General features: G+C 48.7%; 1 protein-coding gene across 2 annotated transcripts; it reads left to right on the top strand.

The window, feature by feature from the left end:
* Nucleotides 1-218: 218 nt before the first annotated feature.
* SCNN1D (sodium channel epithelial 1 subunit delta) lies at nucleotides 219-16,595 on the top strand. Of its 2 annotated transcripts, XM_042032115.1 has the most exons (13): nucleotides 219-1,648; nucleotides 7,334-7,668; nucleotides 8,701-8,938; nucleotides 9,995-10,188; nucleotides 10,315-10,418; nucleotides 10,802-10,965; nucleotides 11,653-11,751; nucleotides 12,331-12,448; nucleotides 13,198-13,276; nucleotides 13,805-13,862; nucleotides 14,576-14,631; nucleotides 14,907-14,982; nucleotides 15,214-16,595. In XM_042032115.1, exons 2-13 carry the CDS (start codon nucleotides 7,349-7,351, stop codon nucleotides 15,577-15,579), a joined length of 1,872 nt encoding a protein of 623 aa, XP_041888049.1. In that variant the 5' UTR covers nucleotides 219-1,648; nucleotides 7,334-7,348; the 3' UTR covers nucleotides 15,580-16,595. The 2 variants fall into 2 exon arrangements, with proteins under 2 accessions (XP_041888049.1, XP_041888048.1); XM_042032114.1 differs by having other exon boundaries at nucleotides 14,907-16,595.
* Nucleotides 16,596-17,975: the final 1,380 nt, after the last annotated feature.

The following is a 17,975-nucleotide window of genomic DNA, read 5'->3' as shown; positions in this document are numbered from 1 at the left end:
TTGAAACAAAATATTGTGAAGGATTTGTAGAGTTCTGCCTTTAGGGTCAATCCAGTGAGAAAACACTGAATCCCTCACTGGTTTGGGTTGGAGGGACCTTAAAGCCCATCCAGCTCCAACCCCAACACCTTCCCCTACCCCAGGCTGCTCCAGCCTGGCCTTGGACCTTTCCACAAATGGGGCAGCCACAATTCCTCTGGAAAATCCATCCCAGGGCCTCCCCACCCTCCCAGCCAAGAATTCCTTCCCAATATCCCATCTTTGAAGCCATTCCCTTTGTCATGGCACTCCCAAGTGTCCCTAAGAGCATCCCCAAGCTCACAAACCACTCCTGATGCATCCCTTTTGGGGTTGGTTTGGGGATTTCTGCTGGTGCTGATCAGACAGGTCAGACCAGGAATATTTGTGCTGTTCAGGTGCCCTCCTCACTCCGTGTTACTCATGGAGGAAATGGGGCCTGGCAGTCACGTGGCAGCATTTTTATTCTTTGACTGATGAGTAAAGTCTTTTTGGGGCATGAAAAGAATTAAAACCAGGTTTTTAATAGCAAATCTTAAGGGTTATCTGGTGCTTTCCATACTTCATGTATGGAAAGAATGTAAATAAACACCCCCCCCAACCATCAGAGCAGACAGACCCTGAGCACAGCAGGGGTTTTGGGGTCTCCCAAATAATTCCTGCAGGTTTGAATGATTCCAAACTAATTCACCTCAGCCGTTGCATTGGCCTGGTGGTTTGGATTGCCTTTAGCAGCATTTAAAGGCTTCAAAATGACCTCTTTTTTCCAAGCCACACCACTTCCCTGAGGCTTTCCCTGCATCCAGGGGAATATTCCTGGGCTTTTCCAACTTCTTCCAGAGCTGTTCATTTGCAATTCCCAACTCTGCCGTGGACAGCACTGCTGTGGGAGAAGGTGAGGAAATCCTCCAGATGGAAAACACGGCGTTGCAGCTGGATTTATCCTAAAGAAAAGCCCCCGTCGGGAGAGGAATGGCAGCTGACACAGGCACTTATGTAATAGCTGGTTTCAATTAGGATTTGCTAATGACTGTTTTGCCCTTGCGCAGTTTGTTCCCGGTTTCTTCATCCCCTCCTTCCCTTGGTGCCACACTGGAGCACCTCTTCCTCTTGTTGACATCTGTTCCAGTTCCCAGCGGGAAAGGCTGAAGTTCCTGAATTGATTAACCCCTGGGAATTGCTGCTAAGTGTTGGGAACCAAGGTTTGGGGACTATTCCAGGAGCCAGGAGCGCTCTCCACCTCTTTTTTCCAGGAGTTTGAGGCACTGCTTGGGAATTTTTGGCTTCATTCAGGACGAAGTGATGGTACCTGGGATTCCAGGATGGTTGCATCTTGCATGTCCACAGAGCAAGAAGGTTTTGCTGGTGTTCTCCAACCCCTGCCAGCCCTGATTGCCTCAGAATTCCTACAGACCCTGCAGCGGAGCTGGAGCAGGACAAAAACCCATCCACCAGCAAGCAGGATCTCATCCTGTGAATCTTTGGGGGACAGGTCTGGAGTGGGGGCACAGCGCTGATGAAGAGCTGGGAGTAAAGAAACCAGAAGAGGAAGAGAAGCCAAAAAAACAAAACTAGGAAGTGTTATCCCAAAGGGATGCCAGGAGCAGCTGCAGCCACCTTACTCAGAAAGGTGAGTGAGTGGAAATGAATGCTTGGTCATCCCGGGAGCCTGCAGGATTCTTTTTGGTGCTGAGGCTGGATTTTAACCCTCTGCTGGAGGCTGCACCGAGGGCAGGGCTGACGTGGAGCCTCCTCATTCCAGAGGGGTAATTAAGGAATATTTACACGGCTGGTGATTAGCAGATTATTCATGTGCTCATTGCTGGGCTCGAGAGGATGTGCCAGGGAGCTTTATTTTGGAAAAGTGGGGATAAAAGCATGGCACAGGGAGCCCAGCACAGGTTCAGGGGTGTTCACCTCTGCCTGGAGCAGGTTTGGCAGCGTTGGGAGCTGCTCTGGCAGAAGGGACACGCTGCAACACCGGGGCCATCCTGATTCTGCAGGCACAAATCCATGGGATTTCCAGAGAGATCCCCCAGCCAGGCCCCAAAGCATGCCACAAAAGGAGATTCAGGGATTGTCAGAGGAAATGTTGGTGTGCAGAGCTCCACAGACATTCCAGGAGATGAGGAAAACATCCAGAAACCAGAGGAATTCAGCAGTACTTTTAGGGCAGGATCAGAGGGAGATGTGAAGCAACATCTGGAAGCTCTCCAGGGCAGGCACTGCCTTTGTTCTGCCTCCTGAATAAACTGGAATTCTGCTTTGTAAGGATGACAGAGGTTTGGGAGAGCAAGGACTGGGAAAAACAGAGGAGGCAGAGCGTGCTGGGAGCGGAAAGAGGGAGCACTGGGAGGTTCCTGTTCCTGGAGTTGCCCACAGGAGTTTGGAGTGGGAGGAGGGATGGACTGGCTGATCCAGTGGCCGTCAAGAAAGCAGGGAGAGGGAGGCCCCACAAAACCAGAGACAGAACTCATTCCAGAGAGGAGAACTGGGGTGGTGTGTGAGGGGACAAAATGTGGGAAGAGGGTTTGGCAGAGTAACCTGGGGCGTTCCTGGGGAATAAACTCCATTCGTGCAGGAAGTAAAGCCAGATCTGCTCAAATGGAGATTAAACTGTCTGCAAAACCTCCTGAAGGCAGGATTTATCCCTGCTCCACATCCCCACCTCTGCTCCAGGGAGGGGATGCCCAGGGCTGCATTCCATTCACAATCCAGAGGGAAAAGTGGAAACCTCTGGGAGAGACAGCAGTGGAAAGTCAGGAAACTGTGGGAGAGCAGGATAATGTGGAACAAATGCAGTGAGGGAGAAAGTTCATCCCAAGGAGAGTTTGTGTGGTCAGTGGGCAGCAAATTACAGCGGAGCCTCCGTGTGGTGAGGCCCAGGGAAAGCCGCTGGAATTGGGATTTTCCGGGGTCCCTTCAGGTGGGGCTTTGGTTTTAGGCCCCTCAATGTTCAAGCAGCTGGGAAAGGCTGCAGGAAGGAGAGGCTGGAATGAGCTCAGGTGGGATTTTCACACCTCTGCCCAGTCAGAGCCTCCTCAAAGACCTCACAAGTTCTTCTTTGGGACATTTTCAATGATAGTGGGCAAAATATTTTAATATTTGAGTTCTAAAGGATGAGCCAGGCATGGCAAGAGAGGCTGTGGAAAACATCCCTGAGCTTCTCTCTTTCACTCAAGCCTCTACAAAACATTTTTCATGTGCACCAGCTGTAAGAAAACATTCAAGAATTTAAAAATTGATTGTCTGGCAGAAGATTTCCCTGATTTCTTGAGTCCATCCCACAAGGAACATGAATTTACTGCGTCACTTTTAGGTGAAGGAACTAAAATCTCCTACAGGATAATCCATGTGCCTCTCCTGCTATTGTGCCTGGCTGATACTGGCATCTTTTTATAATCTGATATTTATTTCTGCTTCAATAGTCTTATCAAATAGCTGAGAATCATTTTATCATCCATCTGAGCCTGTAAAATAAACATTATAATATATTATGGTATAATAATAATCAAGTGTAGGGCCAAGGACAGGGTTTGCACAGTTCATATGTGAAAGCTTCCAAGCCAAATGGCAAAATTCCTTAATTTTCTTTATCTCTGCTGTTTTTATCAATTAAATTGGATGTGATTCCATTAAAACCAACAAATTAAAAACACCCAGTGGGAAAAGCAACCTTCTGTACTTGCCCAGAGTTGCTGCTCCTCAGGACACACAAAGCATTTTCTCCTTCCCAGCTCTAATCAACATTTTCAGCCTTACTCAGGGTAATTACAGCCCTGCAACCCCACAGGACTTTCTCAGGGCTCTTATCTCCACAATCTCTGCATTTTGAAAGAAACACCACATTTTTAAGCAGCAAAGGAGGTTTTTTTTCCTCCCTGCTCCTCCCACTTCAGGATCCAGGACTACGAGCCAACAGAACTGGGATCTTTTTTGGAGGGATATTGATCCAGTTTTTCCCCATTTCCTGCAGGAAAAAAAAAAAAATTCCTGGAGGAAACTCTGAAGGGATTTTTCTGAGGTGCTGCCAGGGAATCTCATCATGAGGCAACAGGAGCTGTCTTGTGCCTGCTCCTTGTGCAATAATTCCATTGTCACAGATTTATTGTTGCCATTTTGCATTGCACAACGTGGAATGGAGAGAGAAGGAAGGGTGGGGGACAGAGACACGAACGTGACAGAATGAGGCTTCCAGTGCTGGGAGTTTTTTAATGAGATTTTAGCTAATGAACTCTTCACGTGGCTCTGCTGCAGCTCTTCATTCAGTTGGGTTTCTCTTTTAATCAAAAGTTTCCAAAATACCAGGGTTTTTTTAAATTTAAACCGGGTTCCAGATATGTGTTTTGAAAATTCCTTGTAATATTGAAGAGGGGTGGAACAGAGTAATAGCAGCTGGTTAATAGGATTTGAGTTTTTTAAATAATAATTGGAAAATTGGAGGGGAACGTTCTACGTGGTTTGGGGTTTCTAAAGCAAAATCCAGCATAAATCAATCAAATCAGTCAAAATCAGGGGAGTTTGTTTCCCTTCATCTTTGTCCTTTCTCCCTTCTTTCTGAATCAAATTTCACAAGAAAAAATCTCCGTCTTTTTTATTTTTTGCAAATGCTGATATTTCATAGCTTCCAGTGGGAGAGAAAACCCAATTTGGAAAGGCAGGCTCTTTTTTGTGGCTCTAAACTTCATCTGGATCCCAAATATTCGTAGAAAAAACTTCCTGCAGAGCTGCTTTCCACGTGGGAAAGTATCAGAAATAATTATGGGAATTTTCATCCTTCCAATGAATCCATTTCTCCATCACTTCTGCAACTCTTTAACTAAACCACCTCCTAAAACCTGATTTAAACGGGGTTGATTTGGTTCTGTTCCCATCTCAACACCTGAATCCTGGCTGGGGATGGGATGGGATGAGCAATATTCTTGGAGAAGCAGGAGGAAATCCATGTGTGCCTTGGAGTAGCTGATCAATTGAGATTACACTGAGGAATGCAATTCCTCAAGCACACCCTGGCATCCTGCCAGGCTCTGGAAAACAAGGAAAGAAGGCAGAAATATCCTGCCTAGATGGAGAAATCCAGAGTGGGAAGAACATCCTGGAATCCCTGGTTATTTCCCTAGAAATGATAGCTAAGAATCCACTCTGATCAGGAGGGGAAAAACCCGAGCTGAGCACGCCAGCAGCGCTTAAACCGAGCTTAACTCCGGTGTAAGCTTCATGTTAACCCGTCTGGCCAGTTTATTCACTTCCTATTATTCCCTGGATCATGCTTTGAATAATTTCCATGATCTGTTCCTCAAGTCCTGCCCCCTTTGATGTCACAGATTGGATCCATATAGGCTGGACAGCTCCCAAGGCCTCTGCACTCCCAAATCCCAGAGCTTTGGGCCAGCACTTCTGCTCAGGATTAAGCCCAGGGCTGGGTTTAGTGGCTTCTCTGAACACTCAGAGATCAGAGTTTCTGCCAAGGTACAGTGGGGAGGGGCTGGAATTTGGTTATAATTTGATTGTTGAATGTGTATTTTTAGATCTATTATTCATTTGTAGCTATAAATATGGGGGGGTGCTGTTTTCCACATTACCTCGGGATTATTTTGCTTTCTATTTCTTTTTCATTCTAATTATTTTAACAATGCAGATTTAAATGGGATGAATGAGCCAGAAACTTAAAATCCCACTGACAACGCCTGAAAACTCTGAATTGTTTCTGAAAACCAGGCTTTGTCTGGGGGTTTTAGAGTCACAAATAGACATTAAAAAAAATCTGTCTTTGATAAATCCTTTTAGCATTCACTTTGGGTAATTCTGGCCTTTTATTCCACATTTTTCTCACTGATAAAGACTCTGAGCTTTAATTCCATTATCACAGAGCCTCTTGCAACAATTCTTTAGTGACTTCTGCTCTCCTCATTCCCAAACTCTATCCCTGCATCCCTAAATTTTTTTTTTTTTATTTGGAGCTAAGGTTGCCCCAAAGTTTGGACTCAGTAAACTTCTCTTAATGACATGATGGGCAGGGTGACTCAGGGCTGCTGTAATGTTGGAAACTCACACCTCACAACACACGGTGTCATGTTCTGGACATGAAAATGTGACAACAATGTGTCCCAAACTGGCACCAGAACCCGGGACACATCCTCAGCAAGGCTGGAATTATCTCTGGAGTAGCACAGGAGGTGTTTTAATTACTGCAACAAAGGAAATGGGGGTTTTTATTTGGATTTATGCCACTCTTTTGAGTGATTTTCAATTTCTGTGCTTCCTTTTCACTGCTGTAAAACACAGAGAAGCCTTAAATTCCTATTTCTGTGGCAAAATAGCTGTTAATAATATTAATTAATATTTTGGTGCTCTCCAGAAACACCCTGAGATCGTTTTCTTTTCAGTGCTACCTACAAGGCTTTATCCACACCCTAATTTGGCTCATCCCCTCTGTGGTTCCAACTGAGGTGTTTTTCTCCACTTCCATCCCTAAATTCCTGTCTGGACTCTGCAACACCCCCTGTATTTCATCTTGGAGGAGAGTTCAGAGGTAAATGAATCCTGTTTATTCTACAGAATGGGAGATTCTACAGCAAAAACGAAAAACCAGGTTCTAATTTATCCAGTTCAAAGCTGGATTTATCCCAATTCCTTGACTTAAGGATGAAGCCATAGTAGTAGTTTTAAGCCAGTCTTGTTTTAGGCCCATAAACCAGAATATTCCACTAGAAATATTCCCCTAATCATGATTTATAAATCTGTATGGATGCCCAATGAGTCAACACTTCAGGATTAAACCCTGCTCCTTGGAGTTCTTAGAAAGACAAAAATTCCCCACCCTTTTTGGCCTCAAACTTCCCAGCATTACTCACAAACCCACAGTGGCAGAGAAATCCTATGGAACTGTGGGCAAACACCTCATGTTTCTTCAGCAGCATCACAGTCTGAGCTCTTTGCTCCTGCCTGGATCCAGATTCTGCTCAGTTCTTGTTGGGTTTTTCTGATTGCAAACCCATTTGGGGCTTGTTTGGAAGAGGCCTCTTTGGAAAAGGCCTCTTTGGTGTGTTCATCTTTTTTTCCCCTCATGGATTCCATGATGTTCTTCCCACTCTGAATTCTCCCACCAAGGGAGGATCCTTGGGAGAGGCCTCTTTGGAAAAGGTCTCTTTGGTGTGTTCATTTTTTTTTCCCCTCATGGATTCCATGATGTTCTTCCCACTCTGAATTCTCCCACCAAGGGAGGCTCTTTGGAAGAGGCCTCTTTGGAAAAGACCTGTTCAGAAGAGTCTTCCCCTCAGATTAATAAGATTTTTTCCGTCTTTTCCATGCCCAGAAAGACACTTAGAGGATGGAGCAGGAGCTGGCACGAGGAGAGGAAGAGAGGCAGGAAGGCCTGATCGAGTTTTACGACTCCTTCAAGGAGATGTTTGAGTTTTTCTGCAAAAACACCACGATCCACGGCACCATCCGCCTCGTGTGCTCCGACAGCAACCGCATGAAAACGGCTTTTTGGACCCTGCTGCTGCTGGCCAGCTTTGGCATGCTCTACTGGCAGTTTGCCCTCATGTTCAGCCAGTACTTGGCCTACCCCGTGGTGCTCACCATGTCCATGCACTCCGAGCCCAAAATGTTCCCAGCCATCACCATCTGCAACCTGGATCCCTACAGGTAACCTGGGCTCCTTCCCCTCACACCTGGATGGTCCCAAAGCTTTGGGAAGGGTCAGGGATGCATCCCCCAGGATCCCTACAGGTAACCTGGGCTCCTTCCCAGCACACCTGGATGGTCCCAAAGCTTTGGGAAGGGTCAGGGATGCATCCCCAGGATCCCTACAGGTAACCTGGGCTCCTTCCCAGCACACCTGGAGGGTCCCAAAGCTTTGGGAAGGTTTGGGGTGCATCCCCCAGAAGGGACAGAGGGATCTCTCTGCCTTCAGCCATCCCCATCTGCTTCCCCTCACACCTGGATGGTCCCAAAGGTTTGGGATGCATCCCACAGGAGAAGCAGCCAGGTCCCTGTGCCTGCCCCAGCTGGAAAGAGACTGTTGTTGTTGTTTCCAAACTGGTTTCCAGATAAAGATCTTGTTGGGAATTGTGCAAGGACTTGTAGCAGTGAATTCCATGCGCTGAGTCAGGACAGAGGGAACGGAGCCGAGGCACTTGGTGGAAGCTGCTGGCTGATTTTGGGCTCTGATAAAATCAGCCTTTCCCTGAAAAACGTGGCTGCTCCATGGATTCCTTCCTAAGCCAGCTCCTGAGCTCTGGGATGGTGCGTGTCAGAGGCAGCTCTCCTGGGTGTCCCACAGAAACGTGGAAATAACACAGTAAATGAGGCAAACCCCATGGAATTCTGTGTGGCTCTGCTTGTCCAATGAGGCTCACGCGACAGGGGCGAGTTAGCACGGAGTTTCATGTTACATAGTGAAGGAATTATGTAATTGCCTTGGAATAATTAGCTAATTGCTGACAGAAAGGCCAGTTTGTGCAGCTCTGCACAGCTGCAAGGTCTGAGGTTTCCAACAACTGGAAATTCAGCCACTGGAGCTGCTGATAAATTATTGCTGAGCATTGGCACCAGAATTCCCAGATATTCTCCCCCAGACTTCAAGGAACAACCTTTCCATGGATCCTGTGAGGGCACAAAGTGCTTTTTTTTCTGATAGAAATGTGAATGTTCCCAAATCCCTTCTGTTCCTGGCAGGTTTGAGCTGGTCAGTGAACACCTGGTGCAGCTGGATCGCATGGCAGAGGAATCCATCACCTTCTTGTATGGAATCAACACCTCAGCCAGGTTATTCCACATGAATGACAGGAATATCCACGTCCAGGGCTTGGCCAACCTCAGCAGGTTGGGCTTCAAGCTGAGCCAAAACTTCTCCCTCTTGAGGATGTCGGACCTCAGGTCAGGGAAGAAACATTCCAGCGTGGGCTTCAGGCTGGTGAGTGGGGTCCTGGCAGGATTTCACCAGGATCCAGGCAGGGAAAGGAGCTCTGGGTGTTCCTTCATGGACAGAGGGAGCCTTCCAGCAGGGCAGGATGGGGATTCACCCCAAAATACCTGAGTGGTGTCCAGGTCCAATCAAGAGTCCAGCTCATCAGGGAAATTGTGGAGCTGAGGGAAATTTAAGATCAGGGTAAGAAATTGAGTCTGTGGTGAGGCAGCAGCCCAGTCCCACAGCCCAAATTAGGGCTGGGATCCCCATCTGGGCTTAAATTTGCTCCTGGAAGTGTGGGTGGAAGCTCCAGGTGAGGCTGCTCAGGGCCTTTAAAGGTACATTAAAAAAAAAAACCAAAAAGACTGAAAAAAGAGATATTTCAGAGCTGGGTAATGAGAGATTGGGGGTGCTTCAGGACAGTTCATCCATCCCTGCCTCATCCCATCCATCCCTGTCTTATTCCATCCATTCCTGCCTCAATCCATCCCTGTCCATCAGTTTGTGCTGACCCAGGAACAGAAGCTGGGATTGATGTGGCTGGAAAGAGCAGCAATTTGGGGGTGATTATTGAACCCCTGCCCTTTCCTGGAGTCCTTCACCAGCAGTTTTGGGGTGATTATTGAACCCCTGCCCAGTCCTGGAGTCCTTCACCAGCAATTTTGGGGTGATTATTGAACTCCTGCCGTGTCCTGGAGTCCTTCACCAGCAGTTTTGGGGTGATTATTGAATTCCTGCCATGTCCTGGAGTCCTTCACCAGGCAAACTTTCCCCAGAACCCGTGGGTGTTCCCCTGAGTAAGAACAGAGAAAGCCTCTCTGGGCTCTGCTCATGATTCATGAGCTGCAGAGAATTCCCAGCCCTGTCATCCCTCCTCCCAAGCTTCAGCTCCCTCCTCCTGCCTCCTTCCCCCTAAGATGGAGCAGCTCCAAGGAGAAAATTCCTGAAATAATCAGAATTTTCACTTTCTGGGAAAACAGAGATTCCCCTCACCCCTGTCTCCAGTATTTCCTTTTCCCTGTGACCTGTCAGCCTCACCCTGAGCCTTTCCCTCTCTCCCAGTGCAATTCCACAGGTGGGAATTGCTTCTACAAGACCTATTCCTCGGGCATGGATGCCATCCTGGAGTGGTACAGGTTCCACTACATGAACATCATGTCCCAGCTGCCCGTGATCATCAACATCTCCCAGCACGAGGAGCACATCGAGGACATGGTTTACTCCTGCCAGTACGATGGGGAGCCCTGCAGGCCCAGGTGTGTGGAGATTGGGATTTGCAGGCAATTAACAGCTCATTCCCGTTATCCCAAAGGCATCCTGCTTTAAATTAAGGTGTTGCCACACTCATCATTAAAACCCCATCCGATCTCTCTCGGTTCCAGTGATTATGTTCACTTCCACCACCCAGTTTTTGGGAGCTGCTACACTTTTAACAGCAAGGGGACAGATCCCTTCTGGACAGCCACAAAACCAGGAATTCCTTATGGTGAGTGACCTGCCAAACTGGGGGAAAGGGCATTAATTAATAGAATTAATTAAATATGGCTTCTGTGTAGGATTTACTGACATATTGAGGCCTTCTTTTGGGTCTGGTGGCACAGATTATTGGCTTGCCACATATGACAGCCATGCCAGGCACATCTGGGCTTAAAAAAGCAGAATATTCTTTTTGTTTTCAAGCAGAATATTCTTACAGTCGCTATTGCAGAGTATTATGAGATTGTTGAAGGTTTGGAATAGGTGCCATTGCCACCAGGTTTCTAAAGAATAAAAATGGCTCTTCCATGAGGGATTTGATCAATGCTGACAGTTCAGGATGTTCTTCTTTCACCCCGAGCTGTCCCACACTTCCCTCTCTCTGCTTGCCAGGGCTGTCCCTTATCCTGAGGGCAGAGCAGAAGGATCACATCCCCCTGCTGTCCACGGTGGCGGGGGTGAAGGTGATGATCCACAACCACAACCAGACCCCGTTCCTGGAGCACGAGGGCTTCGACATCCGGCCGGGCATCGCCACCACCATCGGCATCCAGCAGGTCTGGCACTGCCCCGGGGCTGGGAATGTCCCTCCTGCTGGCACAGGGACGCACAGCAGCCTCGGGCTCCTCTCCTGCCTCGCTTCACTGTGCTCAGGGCCAAATCAAATGGTCCCAAACGTGGCCTTTTGGTTCTCAAAATGTTGGAGCCTCGTTTGATTCACACTTTTGAGGGTTTTGCACCTCTCCAGTCCCGTCCCAGCTCTTCCCAAAGAGCTGCCTGGGTGAATTGGGATCAGGACGAACATCCAGGAGGGATTTATTTGGACAGGATGTGTTGCTGTTGGTCAGCTGAGCCACGAGGGCTGAATCAGGAGGGGTTGGGCTGGAGAGCAGGGAAAGGTTCTTCCCCCAGAGGCTGCTGGGCACTGCCCAGGCTCCCCAGGGAATGAGCACGGCCCCAAGAGCTCCAGGAGTGTTTGGATAACAGGCACAGGGTGGGATTTTGGGGTGTCCTGGGCAGGGCCAGGAGCTGTGGGTGATCCCTGTGGGTCCCTCCCAATACTCTGGGATTCCCCTGCACTCTCCCACCTTTCCCCTGTCACTCCCTGTGGTTTTTATCCAGGTCCAGCTCTGCTGCTCATTTAATTCCCTGCCCTTCCCTGCTCCCTCCAGTGAAGCTCAGAGGGTGCTGGCTGGCCCCAATTAACACTGCTAATCACCCAGGCCTCTTTTCTGTCCCCACAGGACGAGGTGAATCGCCTGGGTGGCAATTATGGCAAATGCACAACTAATGGGGATGATGTGGATGTGAAACTGCTCTACAACAACTCCTACACCCTGCAGGTACAGCCTCAGGCCTGGCTGAGCCCAGCTTAGCCCAGCCCAGCTCAGCCAGGCTGGATGAGGAGCGAGCAGCTCATTCCTTCCTGTCCAGGCAGCTCTCCTGGCTCAGCAGTTTCACTGCTGGAGGTAACAGAGAGATCCCTGCCCATCCAAAAGGAGCTCCCAAAAAGGAGTTACAATCTGGGATGTGCTGGAATGAGTGGAGGATCCCCAGTGCCAGACCTGGGGCTCTTCTCACACCAGGCAGGGAGCACTCAGGGCAGCTGAAGTGTTCTAGGAGGATATTTTTGCCCATCAGGGCTTTATTTGTGTCAGGAATTGCTCCTGGCTCTGTTTTTCTGGGCTGTTTCACTGAGATGTCACTGAGCATCACGGAAAAGGGAGCTGGGAAAATTCTCCAACAGCCTTTGCAGGGGTAAAGCCAAGCACTGAGGAGTGGAAACCTTTCCCATCCTCGTGGCTGGTGCCTTTTGCTGTAACAAAATCTGTGCCTTGTCTCCTAAGAGCTGCATCCTACAGATTGGGATTTTTCTTTGCTTTATCCAATTTTTTTTTTTTTTGGCCTTCTTTCTTTTGCAGGCCTGCCTGCATTCCTGCTTCCAGCACATCATGGTTCAGGAGTGTGGCTGTGGGTATTATTATTACCCCCTGCCTGCTGGGGCTGAGTACTGTGACTACAACAAGCAGCCTGCCTGGGGTAAGAGCTTTTCCCTGCAAAAGGGGACACATTCCTGAATCCCTCTCTGCTGCTGGGACTCCTTGGATCACTCCCACTTTGTGCCCATGCTCTGCTGAGGCTCTTCCCTCACGTGGATTCGTGGACTCACAGAATATCCTGACTTCCAAGGGACCCACAGGATCACTGAGCCAACTCCTGGCTCTGCACAGACACCCCAGTGACCCCACCCTGTCCCTCAGAGCGTTTTCCAGATATTCCTTGAATCCCTGAATCCCAGCTGGATCCCTGGTACTTTCCTGGGCATTTGGATATCAAGTAGTGCTTAAAAATCCTGATTAAGGGCATTCGTGTAGGGTTAAACTCCTTCATCTCCTCAGCACCGTGCTGGTGTAGGAAATTTATGGATGAAATCCCTCCCTGGGAGGGTGGGGAGGCCCTGGGATGGAATTCCCAGGGATTTTATGGCTGCCCCATCCCTGGAAATGTCCAAGGCCAGGTTTGGAGCACCCTGGGATAGGAGAAGGTCCCTGCCTGGGCAGGAGGTGGGAATTGATCTTTAAGGTCCTTCCAACCCAGGATTCCGTGGTTTTATGATTTTAAGCTCCGAATTCGGATTATGAGTCAAAATCTCTGCCTAAATTCTCTGCTCCTTAAGCTTGGCCCATCCTCAGCAGATCAGATCCGTGCCTGGCACTCCGGTGCCCCTCTGGAATCATTCCAAAGGCTCAGGAAATCTCTGAGCCTGTTCCTTCCATCCCTTTTTCCAGGTCACTGCTTTTACCAGCTCTACAACAGGCTCAGGAATCACCACCTGAATTGCTTTGACCAGTGCCCCAAGCCATGCAGGTGAGTCCCAAAAGCAGGGCTCAGCAAGGGAAAACACACCTGGAACTGCAGGGAATTCAGTGGAAAATTCATGGATCAGCTGGCATTGGGAGATTCCAGTTTGATGTTTGCACCCCAGAGCTGAGAAAGCAAAAAGATGAGAACATTAAATTAAATTAAATCAGAGCTTTATCTGTGACACCAGAGAGATTTAAATCACCCTGAAATGTTTAATTAGGCCCAACCCAAACTCTTTGTGTCACTTTTCAGCCTGGAATTCTTTATTTTGACCTTTTTTACTGCCAATTTCAAAATGAAAAGATAATTTTAAAACAAAGTGTCAGATGTTTTCATTTTGGGTGCATCCTAGCGTTATCAGGACTTGGGAACCATTCTGATTTACCTGAACAATTTTCAGGCAACCTCTGGTTTTGTTTTGTGAGCTGATTTAGGAGGGTTCTCAAGAGCTGCCCCAGGAATTTTCTGCTTTGTTAAATTCCCCCATGCCAAGATCCCCATGGTGAAAATCTCTGCTTTTTCTCTCCTCAGGGAATCCCTGTACAAGGTCTCAGCTGGGACAGCCAAGTGGCCCTCAGCAAAATCCCAGGTACTGCACAAAACCCCTGAATTCCGAGCAAACTCACCCAAAAGCTGGGCCTAGGGAATGATCCTGTGCTTAAACAGAAGGATACAATCCCAGACTGTTTGGGAAGGGGTTGGAAGGGATCTTAAATCTCATTTTATTCCACCCCTTCCATGGGCAGGGACAGCTCCCACAGCCCAGAGCTTCAGTCCTGTTCTAATTCCTTCAATCCTGTTCTAATTCCCAAATTCCTTGAGCAATCCCCTCAGTTCCCACCCCAAACTGGAGTTCCTGGCTCTGCTCCCAGTGGGAGCCGTGCTGTGGCTGTTTGGGAGGTGCAAACTCCTCATTTCTCATGTTCTAATGAGCAGGTAATTAACTCACCTGAGTGATGATGGAGATGCAAATCCAGCCAGGACGTTTTAAAAGAGGGAACTGTGTGGTGGGGTTGCCTTTAAAGGCAGAACTTAATGTTGTGAACACCTCAAAATTCAGTTTTTCTTTGATATCCTGGCAAATATTGCTTGGATTTGATAGCTCTCCCTTTATGTTATCAATCAATCAATTACAGCCTTTTTAATTGCTCCAAACTGACATTTTAGTGCTTAAAAACTGCAGTTTTAAAAGTGTTAAACATAAAAAACCTCATGAGGCGGGGTTCCAATAAAAACAAGCATTCCAATAAAAACAAGCATTCCAATCACAAATATTCCAATCACAACCAACCTCTGCTGCAGGACTGGGTCCGCCAGGCTCTGAGGCACCAGAATGGCTACAACTCGACCAGCAACAGGTAAAACCAGGGCTAAACCCCTCATCCTTGTAGGATTTGGGGCTGCCAAGGGAGGGCAAGAGGAAAATGGGCAGGAAAATCCAATCAACTCCCAATTTTTCCTCACAAAACTCTGAAATACTGAGGTTTTTTTTTCCAAGCTCTAGTTGAACAACCTCAGGGTTCAGTTGGTGTGGGTGGGGGAAGCTCTTTTTTCCCAAAAGCCTGGAGCAGCAGCAGCACCTCCCAGCCAGGGAATGCCCCCCCAGTGCCAACTGCTCCTCTGTGCCCTGCAGGAAGGACATTGCCAAGGTCACCATCTTCTACCAGCAGCTCAACTACCAGGCTGTCAACGAGTCTCCTCTGCTCTCAGTAGGTTCCACCACCCCAAACTCTGTCCCCTGCCTTTCTTTTGGGGTGCTTGGGGTGCGTGGAGGGAGGGCTTTTAACAGCTGCCACCATGGGATTCTTCTCCTTGAGGAAAACTTTGGGAGTTGCACTTTTTCCACAATCCCATCGATTCTCCCTGGGTGCCAACAGCAAAATTCCTGTTCCCAGAGCTCTGCTGTGCCTGATAAAGAAAACTTTGGATTTTTCCCCCAGGAGAACCTGCTGCTGTCCAGCATGGGGAGCCAGTGGAGCCTCTGGTTCGGCTCCTCGGTGCTGTCGGTGGTGGAGATGTTCGAGCTGCTCGTGGACACCTTGGTCCTGTCCCTCCTCTTCTGCTACCAAAGGCTCAGGGCCAAGAAGACCCTGAGGGTCTCTCCCACCATCCCCAGTGTCAGCCTGGCCCTGGAGAACTACAGGGTGGTGCAGGAAGAGCCTGGGAAAGGAGAGGAGGGTGCCCGACCCTCTGGAATGAGGGACAGCACAGGGGAGCTGCAGCTGCAGCCCCTGCCCCAGAGGTGCCCAGAGGTGCTGCTGGATGGGTTTGGGTGCACCAAGGAGGAGGATTTGGGACAGGAGTGAAGAGCTGAGGGGCTTTTGTGAGCATGGAGAGGCTTGGAATTCCCTTAATGCTGTGGGAAGGGTGCCAGCGATGTCCTGGATCCACAGCTGAGCGTGGCAGCTTGGAATCCACCTGATGCTGCTGGAAAGGGGACAGGGACCTCCTGGATCCACAGCTGAGCGTGGCAGTGCTCCCTCAGCCACTGCAGGTTCCCCCTGCACATCCCTGAGTCCTGCAGCCAGAGATTTTGGATCCCAGGGAGTCTCTGGGAAGGGGGAGCTGCACTTCTGTTGTGGGAATCCTCATCAAAGGCTGCTCTCAGCTTTAATTTATAAATCCTGGTGAGGAAAACCCTCTGTGGCTCCAGCCAGGCCCAGCAACATTTCACAAACCTCCTCCAGAACTGGCTTTTCATGGGAAGAATTCCAATGTGTGGGACAGTGGAAAGGGGGTTGGAATGGGATGGGTTTTAGGCCCCTTCCAACCCCAAACCACTCCCTGGCCCCGTGCTTCACATCCAGGGTTGTCCTAAGGGGATCAAAGCAAGAGGGGGCTCTGATTCCACCCTGAATTCCCAGACACCTCCTCACCCTTGCAGGACTTGGGGCTGGGAAGGGAGGGCAAGAGGCAGAGGAAACTTCTCCTGCTGCCATTTGGGGCCAAGGCTCAGGATGCTGCTGCTGAGATGCTTCTGGACTCACCCCAGGTCACTCCCAGTGGGTCTGACTCTCCCAGGGGGAAAGAAAAGAGAAGAAAATGGGGTTGGGAACTTTTTTAGGTGCCAGAAAAAGCATCCAATTTCTGTGGAAGGTGCCACAGTGCTGCGTTTTTGTTGCAGCCCGTTTACAAATAGAGATCATGTTAATATTTGACAGTAATTTATCTGTACATAAAATACAAAAAACAGCTTTATTTTTGATGGTGACTTTGCACAGGAGCATTTTACTCTGTTGTTTATGACTTGCAGGAAACAAGAAACCCAAAAAGCTTTGTTTTTTAAAATTTTTTTTAATAATAAAAGGCTCTGGAATACAGATTTGGGGAGTTCTTTGTGACTTTGTTTTGCCTTCAGCTGATATTCGGGTTCATTTTTGCCTGACTGTTGTTTCTAAGCATCTTAAATGCCCAGACACCTGAATGTACAAAGCCAAATTATGATTTTGGGACCTCAGTTTGCTGCTGGCATCACTGAGAGCCAAGCCCCAACCTGATTTTGAGCCTTAATTTTGTTTGATTTGCTTAATCCTGGCCTCAATGCCCCCAAAAAAATCACTGCATCATGGAATTTAATTCCAGGAGGAGCCAATTTGGGGGCAGAGCATCAAATGCTCAGCCCAGGGGGCAGGAGGTGATTTCTGGTCTCGTGGTCAAATTTGGCACAGGAGGGCTGGGAATTCAGGACAGGGATGGGGAAAATCTGCCACCTTTAGTGGGATAAAATGGATTCTGAGCTCGTGGAAGCACAACCAACCAGTCTGAGGTAGCTCAGAGCTCTCTGCACTGAGGGCAGGGACAAATTTTGAGTTTAGGAGACTCCTCTTTATTCCAGAACCTCCCCCAGCCTGCTGGCTTGGGCAATCAGCCCCCCAAATTCTGCTTTAGGGTCACCCCTGAGGGCTTGGGACATCAGCACCTGCCCCAAATGGAGCTTTTCCACCTGAGCTGGGCCCTTCCAGCAAAAATCCAGGCCCCAGAGGGAGTCACTGACAAAACCCCACAGGAATGAACGCCAGGGGAGGGGATAAATCCAGAGCCAGGTCAAATCCGATTTTTCAGAGCTGCTTGGAGAAGGAACCAAACAAAACTCAAGGCCCAGGTGAAGGCACAGAGTTCAGGTGTCCCAGGACAGAACCTCCTGGGCAGGGATGGTTTGTGCTGCAATTCTGGGGGTAATTAAGCACCCTCATGCCATTAATGACGTCCCTAATTTCACATTTGAACTTTCTGGGGTAATTTTTACCTGGTGATGAACCCACAGGGGGAGAGAGAAGGGAGAGATCCCAGGAATTCGGTGTCCACCCTTACTCAGAGCTGCTGTGTCCCCTGGAGGCAGCAGGACAGGGAATTGCTGGGAGCTCCTGCTGATAAAATCACGGATAAATCCTAACAGGTCACTGATCCTCCTGCACCCCACTGAAATATCTGTTAGAACTCCCATTTTAAGACTCCCACTGTTGTAATAAAAGAGCAGCCCCAGGTTTTTGAAGCTATTTAAGCATTGAATTCTTGTTAATTAAGGAAAAAGGGTCAAACTTTTTCTGCAATCCCATCTCAGGCTGCAGTGTGCACCTTGGGGTGGTGTTTGAGCTAAAATCTCCATTTTAGGCAGGAAAACACAGCAGTGAAATAAACGGGAAAGGGACAGTGGGAGCAGGGCAGGCATCCCCCACATCCCCTCACTATAAATTCATTGTAA

Source organism: Corvus kubaryi, unplaced genomic scaffold, assembly GCF_017639235.1.
Source record: "Corvus kubaryi isolate FWS band 111438036 unplaced genomic scaffold, C.kubaryi_AGA036_p1.0 37352, whole genome shotgun sequence".
In the NCBI taxonomy this organism is placed as follows: domain Eukaryota; kingdom Metazoa; phylum Chordata; class Aves; order Passeriformes; family Corvidae; genus Corvus; species Corvus kubaryi.
The sequence above is the reverse complement of the archived record's forward strand: the minus strand, read 5'-3'. Positions and strand labels throughout refer to the sequence as shown.

Bases quoted from the DNA above. Each gene is read 5' to 3' on its own strand.
- SCNN1D (XM_042032114.1), top strand. From the start codon at position 7,349: ATGGAGCAGGAGCTGGCACGAGGAGAGGAAGAGAGGCAGGAAGGCCTG. The intron at 8,939-9,994 runs GTGAGTGGGGTC...CCTCTCTCCCAG, and splicing joins CCAGCGTGGGCTTCAGGCTG to TGCAATTCCACAGGTGGGAA. The intron at 10,419-10,801 runs GTGAGTGACCTG...TCTGCTTGCCAG, and splicing joins AAAACCAGGAATTCCTTATG to GGCTGTCCCTTATCCTGAGG.